The sequence below is a fragment of the Phacochoerus africanus genome, chromosome 7 (assembly GCF_016906955.1).
Source record: "Phacochoerus africanus isolate WHEZ1 chromosome 7, ROS_Pafr_v1, whole genome shotgun sequence".
In the NCBI taxonomy this organism is placed as follows: Eukaryota; Metazoa; Chordata; class Mammalia; order Artiodactyla; family Suidae; genus Phacochoerus; species Phacochoerus africanus.
In genome coordinates this window covers 82,848,082-82,863,324 of record NC_062550.1, presented here as the reverse complement: position 1 = coordinate 82,863,324, position 15,243 = coordinate 82,848,082, and the positions used below count along the sequence as shown (strand labels likewise).

The 15,243-nt window shown below is 38.4% G+C and overlaps 1 protein-coding gene across 1 annotated transcript; it reads right to left on the bottom strand.

Annotated features, from left to right (window-relative positions):
* Nucleotides 1-10,461: 10,461 nt before the first annotated feature.
* On the bottom strand, nucleotides 10,462-11,402 carry LOC125131833 (olfactory receptor 8S1-like). Its single transcript, XM_047788589.1, is given in 2 exon segments — nucleotides 10,462-10,794; nucleotides 10,797-11,402. Coding segments are annotated over 2 exon segments (939 nt in total).
* Nucleotides 11,403-15,243: the final 3,841 nt, after the last annotated feature.

Here is a 15,243-nt window from a genome sequence, read left to right as displayed (position 1 = left end):
ATACATATTTTACTGAATATAAATTTGGTGTCCTAGAGGAGTGTGTTGGTACCTTAGAGAAAATGATTTTGGATATGAAGATTATTTTCAAAATAAGGTAGCGAGACATCCTTCTTTGCATTATATGCCTGAGGTAGTAATCACTTGACCTAAATATGTGTCCTCAGAATTTTGTTAACATATTGACTCTCATTGTGCTTTTGTGAACTGCATGGCAAGAAATAGTCATGAACACCTAAGTTTCCTATGTTGCTTTCTCCCAAGGCTATTACAAAATGTTATTATTTTGGAAAATAATGCAGGCAAGACTGACTATTTTTAGTACTAAAGCACATTTACTTGGTCAGTTGACTATGTCCTGTCGCAACTCATTTGCCTGTATTGGGAAAATATATTTAAAAGAAAATTTCCCAATCCGGAAGACTTTTACAAAGGTAGAAGAGAAATAAAACACATTTATTGTTTAATTACTTAACCAGAATGTGATGTACATCAAAGAAAATCTGCTAAGAGACTGGAGAAAGACTCACTTTTTTATATAGCCAAGCAGATACAACTTATTACATACATGTTCTTGAGATATATAGTCATCGAATAAGAGGTTTTGAACAGCACCATTTGATACTCATAGTTCATCTCAGATTGATTCGCCTGGTAACTTGAGGTGGCCATCTCTGTTTGCTAATTGGCTTTATCTAAAGGAAAAATAAACTTTCCACAATCTTTATGACAGTTTTAGAGGGAGGAACATATTACCTTCACTTTCTTCCTTGGCTCTCATATTCTTGAGAAACTTATTCCTCCATCATAAAGCTGACAAGAGGATTATTTAATTTTGACCTGTGTGCATTTTAAAGAGTCAAAGAAAAAAACTTACAATTTTCTGTAGTACATGCTCTAAGAAGAAGGTGAGGGAAGAGTCTCCTTTACCTTATTTTGTCTTTTTAGGTCTGTACCTACAGCATGTGGAGGTTCCCAGGCTAGGGGGCAAATCGGAGCTGCAGCTACTGGCCTACACCACAGTCACAGCAATGCAGGATCCAAGCCACGTCTGTGACCTACACCACAGCTCGCCACAACACCAGATCCTTAATCCACTGAGGAATGCCAGGGATCAAACCTGCATCCTTGTGGATGCTAGTCAGATGCTTTTCTGCTGAGCCACGATGGGAATTCCTCTTCTTTATTTTCACAGGGAGAACGAAGCCTTATTTATTTATTTATTATAGCTAATAATAGCTTACATTGTGCCAATTTCTGCTGTACAGCAAAGTGACTCAGTCATATATACATATACATTCTGTGTTTTTATGTATTTATTTATCTTATTGAAGTATAGTTGACTCACAATGTTGTGTTAACTTATGCTATACACCCAAATGATTCAGTTGTACATATACATACATTCTTTTTAAAATTCGTGGAGTTCCTGTTGTGGCTCAGTGGTTAACGAATCTGACTAGGAACCATGGGGTTGCGGGTTTGGTCCCTGGCCTTGCTTAGTGGGTTAAGGATCTGGCGTTGCCATGAGCTGTGGTGTGGGTCACAGATGCGGCTTGGATCCCACGTTGCTGTGGCTCTGGCATAGGCCAGTGGCTACAGCTCCAATTAGACCCCTAGCCTGGGAACCTCCATATACCATGGGAGCAGTCCTAGAAAAGGCAAAAAGACAAAAAAAAATTCGTTTTCATTATGCTTCATCACAGTACATTGAATATAGCTCTCTGTGCTATACAGTAGAACCTTGTTGTTTATCCATTATATATATAATAGTTTGTATCTGCTAACCCCAAACTCACTATCCATTTCTCCCCCTTGGCAACCACAAGTGTGTTCTCTATGTCTGTGAATCTGTTTCTGTTTTGCAGATAGGGTCATTTCTGTCATATTTTAGATTCCACATATAAGTGATATTATATGGTATTTGTCTTTCTCTTTCTGATTTACTTCACTTAGTATGACAATCTTTAGAGTCACCCATGTTGCTAAAAATATAAGCTTGTTATTTTAACTTTGCATTTGCCCTTATACCTGTTAGTCTTCTCCAAAATCAAGCCCTATTTCAGAAACTTTGCAGAATGAGAAGGTACATTTTCCACCCAAACTATCTTTGATGTTCCCTCGATGACTGCTTAAAAGGCCATAGAATTTCATCCCTTTCTTTCTTGTGTAACTCATAGCTTAGAATAAGCAACTAAAGAGGAGAATCTGTTACCTCTTTCAGCCACCAGAATCATAGAATCAGCTTTGATTTTATACTTCTGTATATTTGGATGAAATTTACATCTTTAAGTAAGATGTTATGGTAAGTTATAGCGGAACTTTTTCATTTGTGAAACTTATGCATACTTATAGTCATCACACAGTTGGTGTGGCTTTTGCAATATGGGAGACTGTCACTTCTGCTGTGTAGTCTTTTCTAACTTTCACAGAAGAGTAGGTTCCATTATCCCTGGCATGAATGAATCACCTTAATTTGGGGAAATAAAGTTTCCATAATGTGAAGATGCATTTCTTATAGGAGAGCCACAAGTTTGGTTAATTCTTTAGAACAAGGCAGTAACTATTTCAACATCCTCTTACTCTATAACTGCTGAGAGACATTGGGCATAGAAATATGGCCCTATAGACTCACGTGGCTCTAGATTTTACATTGGTTATCTGAGTAGGGGTGGGGATCTTCACAACGAGGGATATTCAATCTATATTCCTGACGAAGCATTTGTCCTCAACACTTAAGCACATACAAAAGTTAACAAGTGGTAGTATACTGAAAACATATAGCAAACTTACATGGGAATTTAGGGGAAATGTGTTATAAGGCTTTGAAATAATGCTAGAAATACATTTTATATTTAACAATAATATTTTTTAAAGTGTTGCCTAATACGTAACCAAAAAGGTGAATTATAGCCATAAAAGGAGAAATGGACAGTAACACAATAATCGTGGGGATGAATTTAATGCCTGACTTACATTAATGGACAGATCATCCAGAGAGAAAAATCAATAAAGAAATACAAGTCTTAAATGAACCATTGGACCAGATGGACTTAAGTGATATTTATGGCACATTGCATCTGCAAGTAGCAGAAAACACTTCTCAAGTGCACGTGGAACATTCTCCGGGATAGGTCACGTCTTGGGCCATAAATCAAGCCTCAGTATATTTAAGAAAATTGAAATCACATCAAGCATCTTTTCTGACCACAACTCTATGAGATTAGAAATCAATTTTAAAAACAATTTTTAATTTTAAAAATAGCTGCACCCATGGAATATGGAAGTTCCCAGGCCAGGGATCAAATCTGAGTCATAGTTGTGACCTACACCACAGCTGTGGTAATGCTGGATCCTTTAACCTACTGCACTGGGCTGGGGATCAATCCCACACCTCTGCAGTGACTTGAGCTGCTGCAGCTGGATTCTTAACCCACTGTGCCACAGCAAGAACTCTAGGATAAATAAATTACAAGAAAAAAGATGCAAAAACCACAAACACATGGAAGATAAAAAATGTTACTAAACAACCAATGGATCACTGAAGAAATCAAAGAGGAAATAAAAAAATGCCTAGAGACAAATGACGAAGAAAACACGATGATACAAAACCTATGGGATGCAAAAGCAATCCTGAGAGGGAAGTTTATAAAGATATACTTTTACATGAGGAAACAAGAAAAATCTCAAATAAACAACCCAACTTTACACCTAATAACTAGATAAAGAAGAACAAACAGAACACGAAGTTAATAGAAAGAAAGCAGAAAGAGTAGAAATAAATGAAATAGAAACAAGGAAAACAATAGAGAAGAGCAATGAAACTAAAAACTTGTTCCTTGAAAAGATATATAAAATTGATAAACCAGACTCATCAAGAAAAGAAGGGAGAGGGCTCAAATCAATAAAATTAGAAATGAAAAAAGAGAAATTAAAACTGACACCACAGAAATAGAAAGGATCATAAGAGACTACTACAGTCAACTGTATGCCAGTAAAATGGACAAAGAGACAAATCCTTAGAAAGTTCTAAGACAGAGAGAAATAGAAAATATGAACAGACCAATGCCAAGTACTGAAATTAAAAAAAAACTCCCAACAAACAAAAGTCCAGGGGCAGCTGGCTTCACAGTCTCTTCAGTAAGTGGTGCTGGGAAAACTGGACAACTACATGTAAAAGAACGAAATTAGAACATTCTCTAACACTGTACACAAAAATAAATTTAAAATGGGTTTAGAACCTAAATGTAAGGCCAGGTACTATAAAGCTCTTAGAGGAAAACAGGCAGAAACAGCTCTTTGACCTGCATCACAGCAATATCTTTTTGGATCTATTTCCTAGAGTAATGAAAATAAAAACAGAAACAAACAAATGCGACCTAATGAAACTTAAAGTCTTTTGCACAGCAAAGTAAATCATAAACAAAATGAAAAGAAAACCCACAGAATGGGAGAAAATCTTTACAAATGAAGCCACTGACAAGGGATTAATCTATACTTCATGCAGCACAATATCAAGAAATCAAACCCAATCAAAAAATGGGCAGAAGATCAACAGACATTTCTCCAAAGACAGACAGATGAGTAAAAAATGCATGAAAAGATGTTTGACACCAGTAATTTTTAGAGAAATGCAAATCAAAACTACAATGCAGTATCACCTCACACCAGTCAGAATGGCCATCATCAGAAAGTTTACAAATAAGATATCACTCATATCTGGTATCTAATATACAGCACAAATGAACCTTTCCACAGAAAAGAAAATCATGGACTTGGAGAATAGACTTGTGGTTGCCTGGGGGGAGGGGAAAGGGGTGGGAGGGATTGGGAGTTTGGGGTTAACGGATGGATTAACAATGTGATCCTGCTGTGTAGCACTGAGAACTATGTCTAGATACTTACAATGCAGCATGACAATGGGAGAAAAAATGTATGTATACATGTATGTGCAACTGGGTTCCCATGGTGTACAGTGGAAAAAAAATGCGTTGGGGGAAATAACAATAAAAAAATAAAAAAATAAAACAAAAAAACAAATAATGAATGCTGGATGTGGAGAAAACGGAACCACTGTTGGTACAACTACTATGGAGAACAGTATGGAGGTTCCTCATCAAACTAAAACTAGAGTCATATGATCCAGCAATCCCAACCCTGAGCACATCCCCAGAGAAAACCATAGTTTGAAAAGGTACATACACCTGAGTGTTCACTGTAGCACTATTTACAATGCCAAGACATGGAAGAAACCTAAATGTCCATTAACAGAGGAGTAGATGAAGATGTGGTGCATATATACAATGAAACATTGCTCTTCTACCAAAAAGAATGAAATAATGCCTTTTGCAGCAACATAGATGGATCTAGAGATTATATACTAAGCGAAGTAAATCAGACAAATACAAATATCATATGAGATCATTAATGCATGGACTATAATAAAAATTATACAAAGGAACTTATTTACAAACAGAAAACAGACTCATGGATTTTGAAATCAAACTTGTGTTTACCACAAAGGAAATTTAAAGGGGTGGGTGGGATAAATTAGGAGTTTGGAATTAACACACACATACTATTATATATGAAATAAATAACTAACAAAGCCCTACAGTATAGCACAGGGACCTCTACTCAGTATTCTGTAATAACCTATATGGGAAAAGAATCTGAAAAAGAATGATGGGCACATGTATATGTATAACTAATTCACCTTGCTGTACACCTGAAACTAACACATCATTGTAAATCTACTATACTCCAATATTTTTAAAAATAATAGAAAATGAAAGAAAAGATTAAAGCCTTATTTTGGCAGTTTACAGATTTTTCTAAAAAGGTGAATTACAAACTGTCTAATCCAGATATTAAATGCTATTGCACAGTGAAAAAGAAAATCATATGTTCAAAGATAAGAGATATGCAGATTCAAAGATAAGATGTACTACCTAAGAAGTTACACTATTGTAATATTGCATGGCTCATATTCATATTGCAAGTAATCCCATTTTGCCTTTAAAGTAATTTTGTGAGCCTTTAAAAACTCCAGGACTTCCAATTTCTTCTCAGAGAAATCTCAGCAAAGTGAAAGTCAGAAATGGTTCTTAGCTTCTAGCTGCAGAAAAGCAGATGGTATTCTATGGTAACTGTCCTTGTAAGGCTGCAGAACTTGAGACACTACCGCTGTGATGTATGAATTAACCTTTAATCTCTAAAAAGTAATACTTTTTTCATTTTTAAATGTTGTATTGAAGTATAATTGATTTACAATGTTGTGATAATTTCTTCCGTACAACAAAGTGATTCAGTTATATATGTACACGCATTCATTCTCTTTCAGATTCTTTTCACACATAGATTATCACAAGATATTGGGTAGAGTTCTCTGTGCTATACATTGTGCAAACATCGGTCAGTCATTCCATATACTTCAGTGTTAAAGCAATATTTCTTTTTTTATACCCTAGAATTTATTTTTATTAGAGTTGATTTACAGTCTTGTGACAATTTCTGCTGTGCAGCTGTGTTATTTAGTTGTGTGTTGCCTTAGAAGTAAAATTTAGAGGGCAGTCTGCTTTTGAAGGCTGTTATGAAATTGTGATACTCATTTCTTAAGACAGAACAGGATAATTGGAATCTCTTCTATCATATACTGGAGTTAAGAATAAAATTTTTGAATCTTGGATTTACTAATCAGAGAGTTTTAGTCCCGTCCTACCTAAAATGTACAGTATGAAAACTTTAATGGTGTTGGTAACATTGGATACAGTTATTTTGGCTCTAAGTATATTTCTTTTTTTTTTTTTTTTGGTCTTTTTAGCTATTTCTTGGGCCACTCCCGTGGTACATGGAGGTTCCCAGGCCAGGGGTCCAATCGGAGCTGCAGCCACTGGCCTACACCTGAGCCACAGCCACGCAGGATCTGAGCCGCCTCTGCGACCTACACCACAGCTCACGGCAACGCCGGATCCCTAACCCACTGAGCAAGGGCAGGGATCGAACCCGCAACCTCATGGTTCCTAGTTGGATTCGTTAACCACTGTGCCACGACGGGAACTCCTCTAAGTATACTTCTAAATAGAGAAAACTTCTTGCTCAAAATTGGTTAATGCAATATTATTTATCACAGCACAACTGTGCCTAGATACAATTTGTAACATTAGAAATAAAGAAATTGGGATCAGGGTAAAAGTCTGAAAATATGTCTAGTAGAGTGGGGTTTTTACATCATATTTGAGGTATGTACTTAATGACACCAGATAATAATTGAAAATTAGGCTTTTGAAAATTGGAAACAATGGGAAAATGTTTATGATATCATTCTTGGTATAATAACAGTGTTAATAAATACATCAAAGAATGCATTTTTCTGTAGAACAAATTTAGAAGGATAGAAATATAATTATTTTTGTTACTAATTTTTTAGGTAGTTGATATATATTTTATTAAATACTTACACAGAAAATGTCAATTAGTGTTAATAAAATATGATCCAATAATCATTTATAATTAAAAGTGAAAAATAAAGTGCACAAGAATTTTAAACATATCCATGACATATTTTTTATTCTTACTCTAAATATAAATATAATAAAAACATAGGGAAAAACTGAGCAGTATTTTTTCATATAAGGTAAAACGAAAAAGTAGCAAAAGAAAAGAATCTTAAAAAGATTTAGTGATTCACAAATGACTACTGCATGTTTGATAAAACTTGTTAAAAAGTGCCAATACAAGTGAGAGATAAACTGGCCAAAGTCCTCCCAAAGAAGCAAAACAGGGACATAAAAGGAAAGTGAAACAAAATATTAAAATGGACGGAATCAAGTTTATCTTATACGAAGATCTAAAATTTGGTAAGTACATAGAAAGCAGAGAAAGCGTTTTTTTTTTTGTTGTTGTTGTTTGTTTTTTTATTGGCCACCCCTGTGGCATATGGAAGTTCCCAGGCCAGAGACTGAATCTGAGTCAGAGCCTCCACCTAGGCCACAGCTGCAGTAATGCTGGATCCTTAATCCACTGTGCCAGGCTGGGGATCTAACTGGCACCTCAACAGAGACAAGATGGATCATTAACCCACTGAACTACATTAGGAACTCCAGAGAAAAATTTTCTAAGAATTGATAATTGGCAAAATGGCTTTTAGACAAATACCTTTTTTTTTATTTTTTATTTTTATTTATTTATTTATTTTTGGGTCTTTTTTGCCATTTCTTGGGCCGCTCCTGCGGCATATGGAGGTTCCCAGGCTAGGGGTCCAATCGGAGCTGTAGCCACCAGCCTATGCCAGAGCCACAGCAACATGGGATCCGAGCCGCGTCTGCAACCTACATCACAGCTCACGGCAGCGCCAGATCCTTTAACCCACTGAGCAAGGCCAGGTACCAAACCTGCAACCTCATGGTTCTTAGTCGGATTCGTTAACCACTGCGCCACGACGGGAACTCCTAGACAAATATCTTTTAGGTGAAAAGTCAAAGGGCTTCCGCAGAAGGTGTTATGAGTCCAGGCTCCTCCTGTTTGCCCCACCACAGGCCAGTAAATTGAGAGTCAAGCCGCTGGGGCATGGAGTAGAGAGTACTCAGAAAGCCAGCAGACTGAGAAGATGGTAGGCTTGTGTCCTGAAGAACCATCTGGCCTGAGTTACACAGTCAGGCTTCTTTTATACTAAAAGGGGAGGGAGCAACGTTGAACATTTCCTGGTTCCCATCAGCCTCTGGAGCTGTGTTAATACCCCCAATCATTCACAGGTGGGCCTGGTCAGGATGTTTCCTTTGAGCTAAACAAGGGCATTTGGCTTAATGCTCATTACCTGGAAGGCAGGGTTCCCAGAGCTGGGCCATTATGTATAATTTAAGCATATAGGCAACATCCCTTTGGCGATTAACTTGTAAGAGAATTCAAAGGTTCTTCCCTATTGTAAAGGTAGTTTGAGGACCCAGGGTGGGCATAGGGACCCAAAGTGGGATATAGAGAATCAGAGGACCATAGGGCTTCCCAGTGCTCTTGAGGCCTCTTAAATTTGAAAGAAGTTAGCACAAGCCTGGTGTAGGAGTGCATTTCTGAATTTTGTTTCATTGTAAAGTCCAGAACAAAAGTTTTCTTTATTATCAGTCCCAAGCACTGCTGCAGTGAATTCCTTAGATCCATAGTTATTCTGGGACAGACAGAAGTTTTGCCTTTGACACTTGTTCCATTATCTCACTCTTGAGACTGAGTCCTTCTCTGACACTACTGAACATTATTTGCTCTTATTGAACCCCTTCCTTTCTATATCTTTTATCTTTTCTTCTCTCCACATCACTCTGACTTTAATCCCTTTTATGCTCTCAGAGGGTCACATTTATAAATGTACTTGGTGTGATAGGAAGAATTCTCAAGATAGCCCTTCGAGATTCCCACTCTCTGGTTATCAGACACTAATCTAGAAAATTCTGCAAAGGGATTTTTGTGGATGTAATCAAAGTTTCAGATCAGTAGACCTTTAAGGATAAGATTATGCAGGTGAGCCTAATCTAATCACAGGCACCCTTTTAAAACAGAGCGTTTTCTGCAGGTGGTGGCAGAGGGGAAAGGAGCAGTTCGTTACGTGAGGAGTATTTGCTGTTTTGAAAATGGAGATTGCCACATAGACGGGAAGGGATCTTTACAAGCAGAGAGCGATCCCAAGCCCACAGACAGCAAGGAATTGGAGACCTCATTTCTACAGTTTCAAGGAACAGAGTTCTGCCAAGTACCCAACTGAGCTCAAGAAGCAGATGCTTGCCTAGAGCCTCTAGGTAAGAGCCCAGCCCAGCCCAGCCAACACCTTGATTTCTGTCTTGAGAAACGCCAAACAGAGAACCCAGGGGAGTCCACCCAAATTTTTGACCTAAAGAACTGTAACGTAATAAGTTTAACTTGCTAAATTTGTGATAATTTATTATGGCCACAATAGAGAATGGGTATAACTGGTAAATTGCAACTTTCCTCTGTTGACCACATTTATCTATTTTTGCTTGCCTCCAAGATGTCGCCCCCATCATTATCCTTTTCTCCACCCCAAAAAGCCTAAGTCTGTTTTTTCTTCCTCAGAGACCCAGGATCTTTTATTCCAAGAAAATCTTTACCCAGATACATCAACTCAAATACAACAGAGGAGACAAAAATATCTCAGGGTCTCTCCTAATTTGAATGATTTTCGAAAATGTGAATCAGAAATTGGTGTGTTATTAACTAAATCTGTGAAACTGAAAGGGTTTTGTGATTCTCGGGCTCTGTTGTCTGAGTAGAAATGATTCTGAGCCATGACAAGCAACTTAGCTCCTAGCACTTTCTTTGATAACTTTGGAGAAGGGAGAATCGGCCATGCACACTGCAACATGACAAAATAGGAAATCAGGAATTTCTTAAATTCAGTGGTGTGATTTCTTGCTGCAGTTCTCTTCTATATTTCCTTCATGGTGTATCTCTTCTGTGCTATCTGAGACACTGTATATATTTTAGAACTGTTCTTCTCACAGCTGCTTTCACCTCCTTGTTCTTCAAGCTGTAGATGAGAGGATTCACTAGGGGAGTGATTACACTGTACTGTATGGAGAGGATCAACTCCAGAGGTGAGCCTGATGTGGGCATGAGATAGCGAAGAATGGCTGAGCCATAGAACAAGAGCACTGCAGTGAGGTGGGAGGAGCAGGTGGAGAAAGCCTTGCTTCTGCCTGTAGTGGAGGTGATGCTCAGGATGGTGGAGACAATGCGGGCATAAGAGAAAAAGATCAGGAGGCAGGTCCCAATGGCATGCAGAAGGGCAGGGCAGAGCATAGCAGCATTGCAGCATTGGTGGAGACATCAGAGCAGGAGAGGGGGAAGAGGGAAGGCAACTCACAGGAGTAGTGGTGGATAGTTTGAACCTCACAGAAGTCTAAATTCAAAGCCAGGAGGATGTTGATGAGTGCATCCAGAAAGGCCACAGCCCAAGAGCTGCACACCAACCTCGCACACAGCTGTTTCCTCATCAACTGTCCATAGAGCAGAGGGTGGCAGATGGCAGCATAGCGGTCATAGGCCATCACTGAGAGCAGACAGGCCTCAATCCCTGTGGTGGCAAACACAAAGAAGACCTGAGCTAGGCAGCCCTCTACTGAGATGGCTTTCCTTTGAGACAGGAGGTTCTCAAGCATTTTGGGTACAGTGACTGAAGAATAGAAGAGGTCTTGGAAGGAGAGATGGCTCAGGAAGAAGTACATGGGTGTGTGGAGGTTAGAATCTGTATGGATCACAAGTATCATTAGCAGGTTTCCCAGCAGAGTCAGGAGGTAAATCATCAGGAACAGAACAAAGAGCAGAACCTGGATGTGCGGGTTGGCAGACAGCCCGAGGAGGATGAACTCCGTGATGCTGCTGTGATTCCCTGGGGCCATTTATGGTCATTGTTTTTTTAGAGAAAAATTATGGACTAAAAAATCTTGTTTCTACCGCAGTTTCCAGAAGGCATCATTCTGTTCTCTTTCCCTATTGGGTGTATCCTTTAGCAATACAGGTCTGAACTGCCAGGGTCCACTTACTGAGTTTCTTCAATAAATGTACTACTCGTGTTTTCATTTTACAGATATGTATATTAACTGTGAGGAAAAGATTTATATTTTATTAGAGGTCACAATATGTGGTATCAAAAGAACTGTGTTTGAGTCCTAATTTTACCCAAAGTGTTTTAGCTTCCTGCTTTGGATGAGTCATTTATCAATGCCCTTGTTTTTGAGGCAGAGACAGCAGTACTCAGATTTTCGACTGGGGCTTGAGTGTGGCGGTGGTTGTTTCCCCAACCCCCATATTGTTCAAAGGACTGTAACTTCCTGCCTGCCTAGTCTGATACTTATTTTCATGGCCCTTATATCTGTCTTCACTGGTTCCATGGAGTCCTTCTTTTCCCTGGCTTTCTATTGTGCCATCTCCAAACTCTGCATCTGTATCACTTGACCTTTCCTAACAGGGACAAAATGTGAGGGTATCATCAACTATTCTGGCCTATTGGAGAACTGCCCTAAGACTAAATTATGCCATCTCCTTCATCTGGGCCCTGTGTTCCACAGCACTCCTCATCATTTTTTAGGGATTTCAGCAGACATTCTGGAGAAGCCGGTTCAGATCTCTGCTGACCTTTTTTACCTGGTCTTTACTGCCCTAATCAACACCCCTGGATTGTTCATTAACTGATGAATGGTAGCACGCTGTGTTTGCGTAGTAGTTTATCTTCTACAAATGACTTTCACTGTTATCCATGGTGGATGGTGTGGGTGTGGGTGTGTGTATGTGTGTGTGTTTAGGGGATGGTGAGAGAAGAGGCTGAACTCCTTTCATAGGTGAGGAAATTTAAGCCCCAAAATTATATGACTTGTCTAGATTCTCACACTGAAGGGTTCTTTGCACAGGAAGGGTTTGCATCTGCCACATCTGGTTATGCAACAAGGGCTTTTCTGCTATACCATTTACTCAGAGAAAAAGCTGCACTCCTTAGTTGGGTTTCAAAGCGTGAATCATCTATGGTTTCTCTAGATGCCCTGCTGTTGAGTCTGGGTGGTTTTGTTTCTGATCAAACCATGATCCTATATATTTTCTCTGCCTTGGTTCATACTAATGTATTTCATGTTGCTAGTCATTGATTTACAGCTTAGTTACTTTGAAATTCCTTCCTTATTTGCCACCTATTCCATGAGTTCTTCTTTGATCATTCTCTTCTTGGGTCTCAAATCTCTGGGGAAATCATTATTAACCCCATTTGTTCAGATCATGAAAATAAATGTAAATAAGAAAATTCAACACTCTTGACTTACCTCTTTCTAATCTAGAAACTTAAAACAAAACCTTGTCTGCTTCCCTTTGATGTGTAACAATTTCATCAACACACTAAGCTTTGCCATCATTTGTATTACTATTTTGCTGCATCACTTAGTGTTGTATGTATCATTTCTTTTCTCTACAATGAGAGTGCCATTTTACTGAGGGCAGAAATTGGGCCATTACTTTCTATGCCAACAATCATAGACACACACACACAAACACAAAGATCAATAGGCCCTCAATCAACTATTGTTAAATAAAGACAAAAATTAGAAAAATTGGACAGAATGTGTAGGAAAAACTCTTGTTATCTTCAAGCCCAGAAGTTAAATTCCAAGTTAGTCAAGGGAAAAGGCATTAAGAGGACCTGGGGTTAGGAGAGAAAGGGAGAAGGTGGATTGCCTGTCTCCTTTTTGCTGTAATAGACTGGCAGAGAGCTTAGCTCCTTCTGAAATCATCACTTGCTACAGATCTCTGCCTCAGAGGGCTCATCCCACACATTGATTAAGCATATAACATCCATCTGTCAAGTTATTTAATAAGTATTTTTGAGTGTGTTCACACTAAGGCACTGTATTATACATGTAGTTGAAGACAGTCTGAATTGTGTTTTGTTGAACTATTGTGTGAATGCAGTTCCTTGACTGACTGTTCTTTGTTACCCAGGTGTGACCAATACTTCTAGTCTGTTTTCTCTTCATCAGATATAACCCTAACCCTCACATAGGATTGTATATTTAAATTGAGCCCTTCTTGTCACCCTCAAGTTTGCTTTGCTATCTGCTAGAATCTGATTTGCCCCTTGAACTCTGAATCATTCCTGAGATCTCTAGCTTTGGTGTCTACCAGACCAATCTAATATTGATGTCCCTTATCCTACTTAGAAGATAATTTCTCAGTCCTTGAATCTCCTCTGGCCCCTTACCCTACCCCTGCCGTGGTGCTTATCAAGGACTCACATAGCTCCCAAACTCTGAGCCCTTATCTAGAATATATCTCTCTGAATTACCTATGAGTTCTGTCCAGGGTGATCTGAGTGCAAGAGGGGCCCCAATTCATGAAGATTCAGCAATGCAGAATCACTACTGAAAAAGTCAGTTTTATCTCTGTGTCAGTAAATTACTTTTGAAAGTACAGAACTAACAAGATAATAGAGTGAACAAAAGTTATTCTTTTTAAGAATGTGAAAGTTTTTAAGAATTTGGAATATAATACCAAAAGTGGCCATAGAAATGGATCCAGTTTTTCTACATTTACTCTATAATATAGATCTGAGTATAAGGGCCAAAATGTAGCCTGAGAACACTCTAGCATCTTCAGAGAATATTAGAGAAGTTGTTGTTTTATGCATCCAAAACCTGACAACTTTTATCCTAAAATGGAAGCGCCACAACATATCAGTGAGACAGCTACATCATGTGACTTCATGACCCATCTCACACCAGGCCCCAAGCACAGACCTTTTTACTAATCATACCTCTTTAAGGAAGGATGATGTCTGTATGTTAATCTTAAAAGAAATGGTGAAATACTAAATACCAAGATCTTCTGACCTCCAGTTAGAAAGGCAAGTGAACTGAAGTCAGCCCATAGTTTGAATGAGTGGTCTCAGATCTAAAAATGGGTGTGAGAGTAGAGAGATCATGAGATAACTCCTGAGAAGATAGAGCTAGAAGGTGAAGCCCAAGGGATTCCCCCCCCAAAAAAAACTGTGTACCTTACCAAGTTACCTTGAACTGCATACAAAATGAAAACAGAAATTCATTCCAGCATTCCACATTTCCCCCCAAAATCATCTTAAGACAAGTGAAATACAGAATTGAATTCAAGTATCATCATAAATAAGCGCCATCTTTCTACTGAAATTTCAGCATTAGAGATGTCTTTTACCAGTGTGAGTATGTGCCTAAAGTAAAATCAAAGAGTTTTGGAAAGGGTTGCACAGTAATCAAATAGTATCTTTTGGTCTAGTGAGACCATCAGTGCTTTCCAATGTGTCAAGCAGTTAAGGCCCAATAAGCAGAACACGAGACTTAATTCAATAGGTGCCTGATACTTGTCTTGGTGTTCTTACTCAGAAAATATTGAGATGTTAAATGAATTAACAGATAAATAAGGTTAGAAGAGGAAGCTAAAATGCTTTAAATTTTACAGGAGGGATTTGGTGACCAGAACGAATTATTATAAATTGTCTTCACCGTTCTTTAAATATTTCAGCAGGGATCATGGATCAGAAAGGGAATGGGTAATAATAGCAGAAACAAATGAGTTCTGTGGATATATAGGATTGAGAACCTAGAAAAAGGAAGCATTCCTTAGGGCATCAGTATTTTCTGTCAAAATTCAAGGAGTCCCCTTTCCCAATGACTAACATTATTCACTGAGTAAGCACTGACTTCTTCATTAGCTAATCAGAGAACTTGA